Source organism: Saccoglossus kowalevskii, chromosome 9, assembly GCF_978046115.1.
Source record: "Saccoglossus kowalevskii chromosome 9, keSacKowa6.1, whole genome shotgun sequence".
Lineage (NCBI taxonomy): Eukaryota > Metazoa > Hemichordata > Enteropneusta > Harrimaniidae > Saccoglossus > Saccoglossus kowalevskii.
Window position 1 is genome coordinate 21,481,423 of NC_140649.1, and position 16,148 is coordinate 21,497,570.

A 16,148-nucleotide genomic window follows, 5' to 3' on the forward strand; every position below is an offset into this window, starting at 1 on the left:
ACGATACATGTGTGTATGATAACACCCGGGAAAAAAATAGTGATTTATGTCTCATGGGTGTATTTTGATGCCGATGCGAACTAATTAACCACAATAAAATCGCGCAGTGCATATTATTCCGTAAAACTCGACCAGTTGTCCTAATTTAACAGATCGGTCACCTTAGACGTACCATTGATGGCGTGTCGTGTTACAAGTCATTGTGGGGGAAAATAGGTATGGTGTTACCGTGGTCATAGGTATGATGTCACCGTGGTCATTGTATCCAGTATGTACTACCGCTATAGGGAAAATTTACGAAGGTATTTCGAGAAATGCGATTGATCAATTTTATATTATCATATCTAATCTTTTATTCTATGTTGTTGTCATATTACATCAAACCCTGCAAATAGAAGTGTGCATGGAATCATGGGAAGTATTGGTGTGCATTGCCGTGTGATAGCTGTCATAAGGTGATTGACAGGTCATACTTGTTTTTAACTCTGGAAAGACAGTTGGGGGTCCATATCATTTCAATTGTGTACCCTGTGTGTAGCTACTGTAATTATATATATATTGTGATACAGGCTTCAATCATCATTTTGTGAGACCTGTATGAACTTCTCTGCGATCTCCTGCTTTCAGTGGTGCCCTCCAGAATACCAGCGTTCCTCTGCAAGCAAGACTTTGGTAATTCGTTGTTGTTGTGTTGCAGAAGCCATTGACTGTCACCCATTTCTGCATCCTGGAACAGCGAGTTATCACCATTGCACACTTCACTAAGCAATCCCCCATTTTAGTGACTTTATTCATTGTATTTTTGTGTGCTTTATTTCTTGTAATTATTTTGAGAGGTATTAAAGCAAGGAGCTTTAACCCGATATTTTGGTGTATGTGTATTCCATTTCCAGTACTATTGTCTTATCTACCCCATTCTAGCGGTGGAAGAACCTCCTGTCCAGTGTGAGTTCTCTGGGTGGCCATCTCAATTGCAATAAGCAGGCCTTACACTGTGACACATTGCGCGCCATAGCGAGGTTAAAATGAATTCATATTACATCATGTGTTGTTCAGATTATATATTCTCTATAAACCGTAATTTTCCACTTGCTAAATAAAACCACTTAATTGTTTATTGCTGACCTCAGAATACCTGCATCTGCGTTATCCAGTAGATGAAAATTATGATTCGATCAAACACAAACCTGTAATGTAATTAGAGTGGCATGCATTTTTCAAATTAATCACACAGTTGAACAATAACCGATCTACGTCAAGTATGACTGTATGACATAAGTGACCAATCTTTCCACATCCCGTCACGCTATGCCAAGAAAATGTTTACTTTCCTTTACGATACTTAATGTGGTGATTCGGCAATGACAATCATGTTTGTTCAAAGAGGAGGGGTAAGGGGGTAGTTGGTACAGTTTTACGTGAAATAAAAAGGGCTTTTTACAATTTAAAAGGAAAAAAAGTCATTTTTACAGTTTACAGTGAAAATTGAATTTTGCAGTGAATTGTATCATCTAGTCGTTTTATTTTACAGTTTCGAAAATGTAATTTCGAATCCCTGGATTATTCTTTACGACTTTTTTTTATTTGGATGTAAATTCTTGTAAGTACCGACAAAAATTACACATTTTTACAGTGTACGAAAAAAAATATTTAATTGATTACGTTGTACGTCTAACCTGTGATTACAGAATTACGGGATTTATTTTTTCAATTTACGTTGTACGAACAAAAAAAATATTGCAATTACGTTGAACGAAAATAACCCTTGCCCCCTTCAAATATTCTGCGAACTTATTAAGATGCTTTTGAAACAGTTTTGGGATTATCATAGATCGACTATAATAGTCTATAAATATATTTTATGTTTTAGTAGAAAAGATGCAATATGGTCAATATATACATAGCTCATTTTCCTGTACTACAACTGCTCCATCCACGTGACTGATATTTCCTCGACAAATAACAGCACATTGGTTGATCAGATACTACGTATGTATTGTAATTGCCTAATATTCACTACTAGTGGAAAATTTAACTAAAAGGAAATTTCGGTGGAAAATATAGAAACCAAATTCATATACATTATATAAACATAATAAAACAAGAACCCGTTACCAATAGATAATCTGGGAATAATATACCTTCGAAAACTGTATTTCCGACAAATTACCCGCAACTTTCCCTACTTCTGACACAAATCTTCAGTCTGCCGAAGAATGTACGTTTTTCGTACATAAAGATATATTGCCATACAATGTCTAACACACCCTCCCATGGACAAACAATACTGAATCATCAAAGAAATTACAAAAATATTTCTAGGAAATACGTTTTTTAATACAAAGATACACAATTTAAGAACAAATAACAAACTAAAGGTGTGAGCAAGCCCACTAAAAACAAATAGAGAATGACGACCTATTTATTTCCACTGGGATAAAATTTCATTTTGGCGAAAGTTGCAATGTCTCTCTTAGCGCGTCTTCCAACTTCAAATCCACTTGTTTCATAGGCCATGCTCAACATGCCGTGAAAACCATCAGCAATATTGTTAAGGGTCACTTTTACCATGGCTTCTTTCAATCTCTCCGCGTAGAGTATCCCATCATCCCTCAGTACATCAAATTCGCCCGTCAAAATGTAAGCCTGAGGCAACCCACTGAGGTCGTCTGCTAAAAGTGGCGCGAAATATGGATGAAGTAAAATCCTTAAAATATAATCAGGAATTTCTTTGACAGCTCTTTTAACTTCAATGTCTGGGTCAAATCCACGGGTTTTACAGTGTTCTGGGAGAAGCGAGTGGTGGATATATTTTGTAAGACGAGAGTGACTGGAACGTCGAACTTTTGAAAGCATTTGCTTGTACAAAATGGCGTCTGTAAGATTAGCAGGCGCTTCTCCAATTGCATAGAGCAGCCAATGGTATGTCATAACCGACGCTGATAGTAGTCCATCAAAAGCATAGTTATTTTGCTGATAGGATGGTAAATTCATGTCAATTGGTTGCAGTGCTGGATAAATCAATATTTGGAATTTTAATGTTGGTGTTATCCTTTCCGACTTCAATCGCAAAACAACAGAAGCCGCCAAATTACCACCGGCGCTGTCCCCAGAGATGCCGATCCTTTTAGCGTCAATCTTATAATTGTCTGCATGTTTAAGTAGCCATTTTGTTGCAGTATAACATTCATTCGCGGGACCAGGAAAGAAGTTTTCTGGGGCGAGGCTGTAACTGAAAAGATGATAACAAAGACTGTCAGTTATAATACATATAACGTGTTTTCTGTATACTTTGAAAGAGGATATGCCGTCATAGGACGTCATATAACAAATGATTTAATAATTTGAATTGAAATTAACATACAACTGTGGTATGCGACGTATTAAGCTATAAGATTCCGTCATTTAACTACTCGTACAATTTAACGTACAAATTAAACTATCCTAGCACCAAAATGTACAACAATGATTTTTAAATCTTAGGTTACAGTGCGTTTTTTCTTTATATTTTTCTTTATATACTTGTGAGTTAACGTAAATGCATTTCCTAGACCAAAACACACGCAGCTTCACTTTCATTTCGTGGCAAAAAGATTTTGTCGCTGATCAACCCGATGTGTATGTGACTTACATAAGAAACTACACAACACAGTTAACTTGAGGGAGAATCAGTGCATACACAGAACAATGAGGCAATAGTGTAGTATTGCAAATACAGTGCAGCACTATGGGAAAAAACACAAAGATTTTGATAATCAGATCCATAAGTCAAAGGATTGTCATCAAATCGTCTAGATGCATTATGTATAATCATATGTACTTACTCAATTGACACGAGAACAACCTGGCCTATCATATCTGTTATATCCTTTGCAACATCATCGTACGCTTCTGTCAATATATAAACCAAGACAAAATAAGAATGGAGTACATTAGTTTGAATACTCCATTTAACGTTATACACTATACAGTGTAAAGTGATGGTTTTATCCATAGTTGAAAAGTGGTAATTATTTGCACAGTTTTATGAGTTTTGCATACCTTGATGTAATATATGTACAAACCCACTTCTCTATACATTTTTTTCGAAACAATCATACACCGATTTGACAATATTACAACTCTGGTACAACGTTAATGTTTATGTAAATTTAAAACGTATCATTATTTATTTGTTGACATTCAATAAGAGGTTCAATTACAATAGCTTCGATGCATTTTGTTCGATTAGTAGATCTACTAGTACTGTTTTTCTTCGTAGGTTTTGCATTAAAGCTAACCAATTTTCAAGACACCTTTTCATTGACCTTGTTTTGTTTTTAGCGAGCAGACATTTTAAATTACCCCAGCATAATATCAGATAAAAAAACGTATCTTAAAAAACCAACTTCAATATGTATCAGCTCATTTAATAAATACATTGAATGATGGAACAAACCTAAAAATTGTTGCGTAATTGTTTTACAGAATACCAATGTATAAATATACGAATACGAATAGTAATCCGAATTTTACGCACCTGCGCTGAGAGTAGTCCATCCTCCACCATGTATAAATATAAGTGCCGGAAGCAAGTCGTGTTCACGTATCTTCGGTTCATACATTCGCACATTGATGCCATTGAACTCAGCATCTGTGACCGTTACGTTTGTAAATTCACGTGATAAGTAGTCATTGGCAAATCTAGTCACCATCGCTAACGACTCTCGTTGAGCCTCGTAATTCTTCATGATTTCAAATTCTTCAAGCCATCTAGCCTTGTTAGTAAAAAATCAAAGAAAACTTACAAAGAACTCCCGTGTGCTGAAGGTATTTGAGGCATGGAGTACATATAAGCGGTACTCAAGTGAAAGTCAGCAAATTGGCACAAATAACAGCTAGGAATAAATGTAAACACTGTCAAGGTCAATAATGCTAAAATTCCGTCCTCCCTAATGTGAATTATATTTTATTATAGACTTTAGAAAGAGATTTTACCCACATACTACTGCACATATTATATATGAAAATCGATAGAGCAAATATTCAAGAAAAACAAGTCATTGTCAATGACACGTCCCCGTTCCGTTCATATTTGAGTGACAAATACATTCAAAGCAGATCATGACCGAAATGCACCTGCATATGTACAACACATTGTGCTAAATCTGAACAAAATCCATCCATGCATGACTGAGATCCGGTTCTGGAATTGTGAAAATACGTGATTTTGATGCATTTTCGGCCTTAAATTGGCCATCATTCCGCTATTGTTAAGCAGATCATGAAACAAATGCACATATCTATTTGTGACATGATGTACCATGTGTGTGTGAAGTTTGAACTTGATCAATCCAGACATGTCTTGGATACGGATCCAGAACTGAATTCTTTAACAAAATGGCCGCCAGTCGGCCATTTCGAACTTGATCCGAAAAAAAAAAGACGTGCATCAAGGTCCTATTATGTTTAATGTATGTACCAAATTTGAACAAAATCCATCCATGCATAACTGAGATATGGGTCCGGAATGGTGAAAATGTGCGATTTCAATGCATTTTCGGCCTTAAAGCGGCCCCCATTTGGCTATCGTTAATGAGATCATGAAACAAATGCACATACATATTTGTGACATGATGTACCTTGTGTGTGTGAAGTTTGAACTTGATCAATCCAGACATGTCTCGGATACGGATCCAGAACTGAATTCTTTAAAACAAAATGGCCGCCAGTCGGCTATTTCGAACTTGATCCGAAAAAAAAAATGACGTGCATCAAGGTCCTATTATGTTTAATGTATGTACCAAATTTGAACAAAATCCATCCATGCATAACTGAGATATGGGTCCGGAATGGTGAAAATGTGCGATTTCAATGCATTTTCGGCCTTAAAGCGGCCCCCATTTGGCTATCGTTAATGAGATCATGAAACAAATGCACATACATATTTGTGACATGATGTACCTTGTGTGTGTGAAGTTTGAACTTGATCAATCCAGACATGTCTCGGATACGGATCCAGAACTGAATTCTTTAAAACAAAATGGCCGCCAGTCGGCTATTTCGAACTTGATCCGAAAAAAAAAATGACGTGCATCAAGGTCCTATTATGTCTAATGTATGTACCAAATTTGAACAAAATCCATCCATGCATAACTGAGATATGGGTCCGGAATGGTGAAAATGTGCGATTTCAATGCATTTTCGGCCTTAAAGCGGCCCCCATTTGGCTATCGTTAATGAGATCATGAAACAAATACACATACATATTTGTGACATGATGTACCTTGTGTGTGTGAAGTTTGAACTTGATCAATCCAGACATGTCTCGGATACGGATCCAAAACTGAATTCTTTAAAACAAAATGGCCGCCAGTCGGCTATTTCGAACTTGATCCGAAAAAAAAAATGACGTGCATCAAGGTCCTATTATGTTTAATGTATGTACCAAATTTGAATGAAATCCGTCCATGCATAACTGAGATCCGGGTCCGGAATGGTGAAAATGTGCGATTTCAATGCATTTTCGGCCTTAAAGCGGCTGCCATTTGGCTATCGTTAATGAGATCATGAAACAAATGCACATACATATTTGTGACATGATGTATCTTGTGTGTGTGAAGTTTGAACTCGATCAATCCAAGCATGTCTCAGATACGGATCCAGAACTGAATTCTTTAAAACAAAATGGCCGCCAGTCGGCCATTTCGAACCCGATCCAAAAAAAAAAATGACGTGCATCAAGGTCCTATTATGTTTAATGTATGTACCAAATTTGAACAAAATCCGTCCATGCATAACTGAGATCCGGGTCCGGAATGGTGAAAATGTGCGATTTTGATGCATTTTCGGCCTTAAAATGGCCGCTATTCGGCTATCGTTAATCGGATCATGAAAAAAATGCATGTGCATATGTCCCATATAATGTGTGATGTATGAGTGAAGTTTGAACTTAATCGGTCCATGCATGTTCGAGATACAGGTGATCACGGACGCACGGACGCACGGACGCACGGACGCACGGACGGACGGACGCACACAGGGCAAAACATAAGTCCCCGTTTTCGGACTGCGTCCGAACGGGGACTAATAAAGCAGTAAATCAGAAATCAAAGAATTGGCTGTTTCATGCAAATATATTTTTTAATATTTTCATTTATGCAAGCCATGCAGTTCTCGCGTTATTTCATTGACATAGAAAACTCATTTAACGCATATGCATGTACTGGACCCCGCCGCCAGGCGATTTTATTCTAGTTAATACGTACATTTCAGTAACAGTACAGGCAATCTCAATCACGACCGTATTTTAATTAGTTTTTTTTTCCAACAAGAATTTATTAATCTATTTATATACTGTCAGGTTAGAACTATACATTAAATGTATAGTTTTGTTTGCACAAAATAATGCGCTACGTAGAATAAAAACTATCGGTGAAATCGCTTGCGTGGTTACGTTGACGATCTTGCCGTCGTAGACCACGTTAATAGTTAATTTATCATGATCTAAACACGTGATTGTCGCAGCATACATCAGAGTATTCGAGTAGTTGTCTGAGTTGGACAAAACACAAAACAGTGAAATTCCCTAATACGCATGTGCATCGATTGTTTTTGGTACGTACAAAAACAATCACTGCACATGCGTATTAGTGAATTTGACTTTTCATCTGAAGAATACTGTCGTGTGTCCTACAAACGTAATTTTTTTTTAGTTTTGGGTAAATCATAGTCTGAATTGACCTACAATATGAAGAACCAATATCAAATGACAATATTAAAAAAATAGATGTTTTCGTCCATATTGCATTTTTATCAGCGACAAAAAACAGCCAAGTAAAACGACTGTAGATTTGGACGATGTCTTACGAGTTCAGCATGTCAGCTACAACATGATTTGAACCTCGATATCTATAATCACATTTATTTATCTCCAAATATTTATTCTGCCAGAGTTCACCTAGATTAGATTTCAAACTGTCTAGAAAGTTTGCCGAGCCTAGTTTATCACATAATGACCGTCCTAGGAGCACATCGGTGAGGGAAGTAACTAAAACCTGCTTTCAGGAATAACAATTTTTCTTTATTTCCAGAATTGAAACCTTATTCTACAGTCAGTAAGTTTTTGTTTGGAAACTTGATTGTGTGAATGCATTCACTATAATCCCTCGTTAAAACGATGCCATGCGAAACAATGGCCTTGACTCTGGCAGAATCGGAAGTTTTACAAGCGCCCGTGTCACAACGTTACTACACCCATGGAGCTCCAACACATGCTATGCGTAAGACTAAATAAAGTATATACTAATGCACTGAAGTCAATCACGTATAATGCCATGCACCAGTGCAGGTATCCGAGACTGTGACGTTTGTATAGTGTACGTTCGTCATTGAAACTGGGCATGCGCAGTCGTGATTTAAAGTCTATCTACATCATGTCAAGGTTTGTGCCATGCCGCTAAGGATTTCCTTCAATCCGTTCTGTAGAGTTGAGAATCATTGACTCACATGAATTGCGTCACTTACCGTAAACCTTGCAATCTTGAAAAGAGCATTGACCGCTGTCAATTTGACCGGCTCCGCTATTCCAATAGGTCGTGATATATACATGGAGAAAACAAGCAGCGCCGTTAACGATGTAAAAATGATAATATTTTTACCCATATTAGAAATCAGTTAGTGATGTTGGTACCACCGACAGCTATTAATGACTTTACGTCGCGTTCATGTCCTGTAAGCACTGAAAGGGGAAAAGGTCAGCTCCGCAATCAGCTGACTTGCTTAGATTCCGCCACACTATTGAAAAGAGTCTCAGGGTCAGGAAAGACCTGCGGTTAGCCGTAAGGGGCGCTTGTTTGGAATCTCGGCATTGCAATCTCTTCCCGGGTGATGTCTGTAAGCCAGTCAGTCGTGCATATAGAAATATTATGCCCTCGTCACTTGTCTGCATTTACCACAGAACACGCCGGAAAACGTAGTAATACTGTAACTGTGACGACACGAAGGTTGCCTGCAAGAATTCGTGTCTGTTAAATGTAAACAATGTCAGGTGCAAATTAAACTCGTTATTTCGGTATTAGACACAAGCGTGTTCCTTGTTCAAAAATAATAAACCCACTGATATTTTGAAACAAAAACAAACCCATTTCTTTCAATTTTATACAGAAATATTGGTGCACTAATTCACCACTGGTTTTAACTAAAGCAGATGAACTTTTATTCTGTCACCACCGAATGCTAGTTATATTAAAACAACATTTTAAAAAAGCTGAAAAGTATGCAAAATGGTTTGCGATGGTCAAATCTACTTTGTCAAAACCCAAATCTTTCAACGAATTAGTGAGCAAGTTGCCTACACACTTCTGCTATTTGCTGGAAATATTAAAATTTTAATTGCAGTTGAATCCAACCAGTCAATCAACGGATACAGTGGATAATGACGTCATTTGATTCTGCCAATATAACCACACGTTTCCGTTTGCCTTGAAAATTTATATATTTTTTTAATTAGAGGGGGTTCTTTTACTTTCTTCAACCTCGTAACAAAATATGTCAGCACAGAGACAATTACACAAGTTTTAAATATATGTAGTACCTTTTTAATCGATGTATATAGTAATTTCTTGACCTGGTGATATGAGAATTACCGAACTCATAAACAGTAAAAAAAAAACTGCTAAATTAAAACTGTGCAAAATTACACGGAAGCTCAGATCCCTCGTGATCAAGCAAGACGTTAAAATGACGTTGACGGGTTTACGCAATGTCGCTCTAATACTCAACTCGTCATTTACAATTTAGACTATATTTTATTGACAGGCAGCCACGATGTCAACGGCTCTTACACCTACTTACGTCACAGACGCGCCTCATCGCTAGAGGGCGCAACGTAGAAGATAGATGCATTAGGTCTTTTATATTCAGTATATTAGAAAATCACTAATACCGTGTTCAAACGTGTGCCAAAAACCCGGTTTGGAGACCAGCGTTAACATGAGTTAAGCCGGCGTTGAAATACGTATGTACAAGATAAGCCGGCGCCATGCCGAATAAGTTTAAGACGTTCTATCTAAAATGCCAACTCTCAACCGGCACCCTGTTCTTACAGAAACTGTTTTAGCACGAGTGAAGAATTACGCCGCCTTAAAAGCCCGCCCTCAATGTCAGTCTCGTGTCGGTCAAGCCGGCTCTGTGACACACGTGTTTACATAGTATATATCAAATAACCATATAAGAACTATTTTGTTTTTCATGAACCACCTTTATTTCGTGTTTGTTTGAGTACAACAACATCGATGGGGCAAATATGGACGTTGTTATACAATCATTCTGCGAATATATACAGAACTTTTTCACGCTATTTTACTACTCGGGATAAAATCTCAACCTGGCAAAATTTGCAATATCTTTTTTAAGCTGTATGCCAACTTCAAATCCGCCGATTTCCTGGGCCATGTTCAGCATCCCATGGAAACCGCTTACGACATTGTTGAGTGTCACTTGGACGCCAGCTTCCTTCAGTCTCTCATAATAAAGTATCCCGTCATCCCGAAGTACATCAAATTCAGCAGTTATTATATAGGTCTCGGGAAGTCCGCTGAGATCTTCTGCTAAAAGTGGCGCGAAGTACGGATCAACGAAAATCCGTAAAATATTATTTGGAATTTCTTTAACAGATTTCTTGATGTTTGTGTGCATGTTTGGGTCATACCCTCTACTCTTATATGTTTCTGGAAGCAGGGAGTGGTTGATATAATTCGCAAGGCGGCCGTTCTTTAATCGTCTCAACTCTGACACGGCCTGTTTTTTCAACATGGCGTCCGTCAAGTTTCTGGGAGCTTCACCTATTGCGTATATCAACCAATAATACGGCATATACGAAGTTGTGATCAGTCCATCAAAAGCGTATTTGTTTTGTTGATACGAAGGCAGGGTGAAATCGATGGACTGTAATGCTGGGTAAACCAGTACCTGGAATGCCAGTTTCGGGGTGACTTTATCGACCTTTAATCGCAAAACAACCGATGCAGCCAAGTTCCCACCGGCGCTGTCACCGGAAATGCCAATTCTGTTTTCGTCAATTCCATAATCGGCTGCATGTTGGAGCAGCCATTTTGTTGCCTTGTAGCAATCGTTCACAGGACCTGGAAAGATGTGTTCTGGAGCGAGGTTGTAACTGCAATGATATTTGACAAATGAGCATGGTAGGGGTCAAACATTTGAAACTGTAGGGGAGGCTAGAAGAATTTGACCAGTGCATTTTTTGCCGTGTCTTGTTTGTACATTTTTATTTGTGTCAACATTTTTTAATGTAATTAGGTAATATTATGTAGAGAACGCCTCGGTGTCATTAAAAACGAGCGCGAAATATTTGACACACAATATATACTAATACAACATGGTCGTCGCGCTATGCATGCGCGAGATATTGGACTCATATGAATAAAGATGGCGACTTTGACTGTTGTGAGAACCGACGGATACAAAGTTAGACATTACCAAGAATTCACTACGTAATTTTGTTTGTGATTGGATGGTTTCTAAGGAGTCACTGGCGATATTTAGTGCATGTCGCACCCAAAAGCACATTGAATTATGGGAATATCAATGTTTATCAACACAAATGTCGCACATGCGCGGCGCGGCGACCACGGCCCATTAACGATTTTGTTAGGAATCATTCGACATAAATATTTGTGGGACAGTTTTTCACAAATCGTAAACCTTTCTGCAAGTACATGAATTGTAAACTATCCCACAATGCTCTATGATTGTTCATCAGAATAACTGGGAATTTGCCTTGACTGGCGCGTTTTTTTTCATAGAATACATATACCGTAATTAACGACAAATGTACTTATTAACAAAAACATGTTGGATATTTGAACGGAAAATAAATTTCGGTTATTAAACGTTCCCAATTCGCATTACACATCAAATGGGTAGACTTGATTACAATACTAATTGGTAAACTTACTCGATTGAAATAAGAACTACTTGACCCATCAGATCAGCTATATCTCTTGTCACTTCATCGTAGTCCTCTACAGAGAAAGAAAACAATATGAGAAAATTATGTGAACTATATATCTTGGGGGAAGACCCATGTGACAAAATGATCATCAACATTACACTATATATTACGATATATATTACAACTACACTATACCAGTGGATCTGTACCATAAGTAAACGATTAGATTTTTACTTCAATTTTCACATAATGTACTGAGTTATGGTTTAAAGAGTTAGGCCCTGGTACAAACTCAGTATAAATCAAATATTGGCATATAAAATAATGTTTTGTTGTAATATAAACGAATTAAATCCCGTCGAAGTAGGGTATACCGACTCAACCACCACTAGTATAAATAAAAAACAGGTACCCGAATATTACGCACCTACACTGAGTGTTGCCCACCCTCCACCGTGTATAAATACAAGTGCCGGAAGCATGTCGTATTGACTCGCCCTCGGTTCATATATACGAACATTGATACCGTCAAACATAGTATCTGTAACAATCTGGTCGGTGATTTCCCGTGACAAGTGATTTTTGGCGAATTTCGCCAACGCCCCTTGAGTAATACGTTGGACCTGATATTCCGTGGAAATATGAAGTTGTTCTGACCACGCCCCCTGAATAGAATGACAAACATTATGAACAATTTTTCGGGCAGTTAAACTGACTCAGTATAAGCACTGACAATACGTCAATGGAGGCAAGGCCGTGCAGAGCTTCGATATTTTTGTTCATCTGTTGTTGAAGTTAAATATCTTTCTTTGTAAGATTTACCATATTTTAAATAATGAACAGCTACGTAAATTGCGTTTTTTGGTTAACAATTACTGGTTTTTATTCCCAACTAGCGTGTTCTGAAAAGAATGTATCATCAACGGAGTGAATAAACAAATTGTTACACATTTCATTTTGTAATTCGAGAAAAGTTGAACGTTTTTTGTTTTTTTTGCACAAAGTGTCCATCTTGTTTCAAATTACGGAACTTCCAACCTATATGCGACTGGTACAATAATTTACTTTATACTAAAATACACCTGTCTGAAATCGTCAGTCAAAAGAAAAATTACACACTGACTGAAGAAAAATTATGAAATATATACTTGTATTCACGGATATTTAGAAAAAGAAAAAAAAAACATCCAACAAAAGAACTGTACTTTATGCTGCTCCCTTATACTCAAGAATGATACTTTGCTTTTCAAAGATATGGTTTAATGGGTATCTGCTACATTAATTCATGGGCTGTACGTACATAATTCGAACATTTACATGATTACTTAAAGGGACACCTTCTAGTTAAGCCTAATCACACAACAAATTTACTTTCTGGATTAAAATAACAATGGATAACAAAAGATAGATTAACATTGTAAACAACATAAACAATAGTGTCCCATGATTCTTTGGTGCAATCCCTGAGATTGAGCGGTTACCCTTTAAACATGCTAAACGATGAAGACCTATCCCACAGGAATTCCACGCATGCGTCACGTAAGTAGGTGCATGCGTCAATAAACAGTAATTCCGATGAGCTATCAAACGTTTACGTGGCGAAATCAAGCCCCATTGACGCTGCTGCTCCGTTGTTCTTGCTGTACCGACAGCACGTCGAATCAAGCCACCCCACACGCAATCTCCACACATATGTATGCAAACGCCCCCTGTATTGAGAGTGCCCCTGTGCAGACGGAACGTTTTCCCACCAGAGCGCCTAAGCTTCTAAGATAATGGCGGAACTCAAAACTCGTCTATTTACGCACTGTTTACCGAACTTATTTACATCTTTAGTCACTTATTTCGTAAGATGTTTGTATTTGTGTTATTTTACAACCGATCAGTTTACGCCTGATCATCAATATTTGGCCAGAGGTGACGTTACGTTATCTCGTAGATAAAATACTGCTGGTACCAATAAAAAAAAAATATTGTAACCAAAGGTTAGCGAATTAAAGCGGGAGGGTCGTCACCTCCGCACGCGCGGAAATTGAGCCCCAAGCGATGATAACGACACGCGCTAAAAACGAAAAGGCTCATGGGTATACGTTTGTTTGAAAACAATGACACGCTATGGCCATCTGACGCATGCGCAGGTAACGACTCCCCCGCTTTAAGTATTTTTATTCAAACTGCCTTCTAACCACAGCATGTGATAAAACAAATAGGCGTGTTACTTGTTACTATCACACACACTGGGAATAAAAACAATTTCAAAGTTCAAATACATTCACGTCATGATTTTAAATACAATTTACAACATTCTGATAGTTTGATAACTGCATAAAATGATTAGTTCTAAGATAACGCAAATAATGCAATTCATCTACTCTGCTCGTCGCAATGAACCTGATAGTCTGACTTATCAGAGTCTGATTTTTCGGAGCCACCTGCATATCCACTGTTTAACAACATTAGGTTTGTTTGCACATATCCGATATGATATGTCATATATTAACTTGTTATTCATTGGCTTGTGTAGATATGCACCACCCTCTGTTACTGTAAAGGGGTTAATTATTCACTGGGTTTTAATGTTGCTTATTTCACTGACTGGAAAATGTCAGCTAAATTAAAACCCAGTGAATATGTAAAATTTAGCATAGAACACATTATCTAAATGATAAAACCGTGAATTTAAAACCCACTGAATATGCCTGAAACTGAATGCTAAACCAGTGAAATTTAGTCATTTTACAGTAGTATATTCATAATGGCGGCATTGACCCCCCCCGAAACACAAACATATAATTCCTAGACCACAAAGTTCAAAGGTCAAATGATGGGTTCTCACTTTACTCGAATGTTGATAGCTAATTATAGACAATTACGGATCAAACTCCAGCCAGAATATAGGTATAATACGCATATGTGTTGAATGCAACACACGTGGTGAATATTGAACACTCATTCGTACACTAGAAGCGATAGTAGTCTATTTCTAGATATAAATACCTTACCACGTATCGTACTAGTTTACAGAGTGCGTTGACCGCCGTCAGTTTGGCGGGTTCTGCAATTCCCACAGGCCGAGCAAAGTACATATTGACAGCCGCCATCGCTGTCGCCAACGTGAAAATTAACATGAATTTACCATTCATATTGGCATTGGTACCACCTTGAGGGATAACAGATACAGTGGAGCGATGCTGGTAGGTTTGACCCTGCTGCCTATCTGACCATCACGTGGAGGATATGTCAAGTGACGTGATGTCGCCAGTTTTTTTTTTTTTTATGTAACACTGCTCAGAGCCATCGTTAAAGCATACATACCACGGTCAATAAATGTTAGAAGTCAACCTCACTTGAATCCGGGGGGGGGGGGGCAGCCAATCGGATTGCATAGTTTTGTATCAAACCTATTCGTAAAAAAATAAAAAAACGTATTCTCTACTCATCCAAGAGCAGCACCCAATCAATACTTGAATACAAACATAAGTAAAATGCGATACATGATATTGCACCATGTATTATACGGCATAACAGTCCAGTTCATATGTTCATATATTATGAGGTTATTACGAGGGTACTTCAAAGTATACAGAGGTCGATGCGACGGCGTACTGTCTGAGTGCATACTTTGTGGCATCCTCGTATTAACCTCATTATTATTATAAATCTTTTCCTTCAAAGGATATATCATGGGAATGCCGAAATCAAAAACGTTAAGAACAGAATCAGCGAACTTCTTCGCATTTCCTTATATGGTAGGATGATAGTACTCCGTAACATAACGCACAATTACGGCACGCTGTAACCTATGGCGTTATGGTGGCAGATGTATAATACAGTATGTTTCAAAAAATCTTAGGGCTAGATTACACCTTTACACCAGGCTCGAATGCAGTGCAGATTGTTATCAAAATATTTGCATATTGAAAGAGTTGCCTAAGGTAAACCTATTATATTTAGGATAATTCTGAAAATGCAATATTTCATAGATATATAAAGTGGAATAACGTAGTGAAGACATAGTTTATTATTGTTCACAACGTAAGAAAAATAGCAAAATACAAATGTAGTACCGGAAATTGTTACCGCGAACTTTTGCGCAGTCGTAGTGCTAACATGTCTTCCGTTTGGCCACTCGGAAGACCGCGGGAGCTGTTATGACTTTCCAGGAGAAGGACACATAATATATTCGTTGAAAAAT

The 16,148-nt window shown here is 37.7% G+C and overlaps 2 protein-coding genes across 2 annotated transcripts; both read right to left on the reverse strand.

Moving 5' to 3' along the window:
• Positions 1-2,315: 2,315 nt before the first annotated feature.
• Positions 2,316-8,783, reverse strand: LOC100374984 (arylacetamide deacetylase-like). The gene is made up of 4 exons (XM_002736486.3): positions 8,506-8,783; positions 4,520-4,757; positions 3,825-3,891; positions 2,316-3,232 (listed from the first exon to the last, which is right to left on the reverse strand). The coding sequence occupies exons 1-4, from the start codon at positions 8,641-8,643 to the stop codon at positions 2,419-2,421; spliced, it is 1,257 nt and encodes a 418-aa protein (XP_002736532.1). The 5' UTR covers positions 8,644-8,783; the 3' UTR covers positions 2,316-2,418.
• Positions 8,784-10,219: 1,436 nt separating this feature from the next.
• On the reverse strand, positions 10,220-15,054 carry LOC100374834 (arylacetamide deacetylase-like). The gene is made up of 4 exons (XM_002736485.3): positions 14,956-15,054; positions 12,381-12,618; positions 11,957-12,023; positions 10,220-11,155 (listed from the first exon to the last, which is right to left on the reverse strand). Exons 1-4 carry the CDS (start codon positions 15,052-15,054, stop codon positions 10,345-10,347), a joined length of 1,215 nt encoding a protein of 404 aa, XP_002736531.1. The 3' UTR covers positions 10,220-10,344.
• Positions 15,055-16,148: the final 1,094 nt, after the last annotated feature.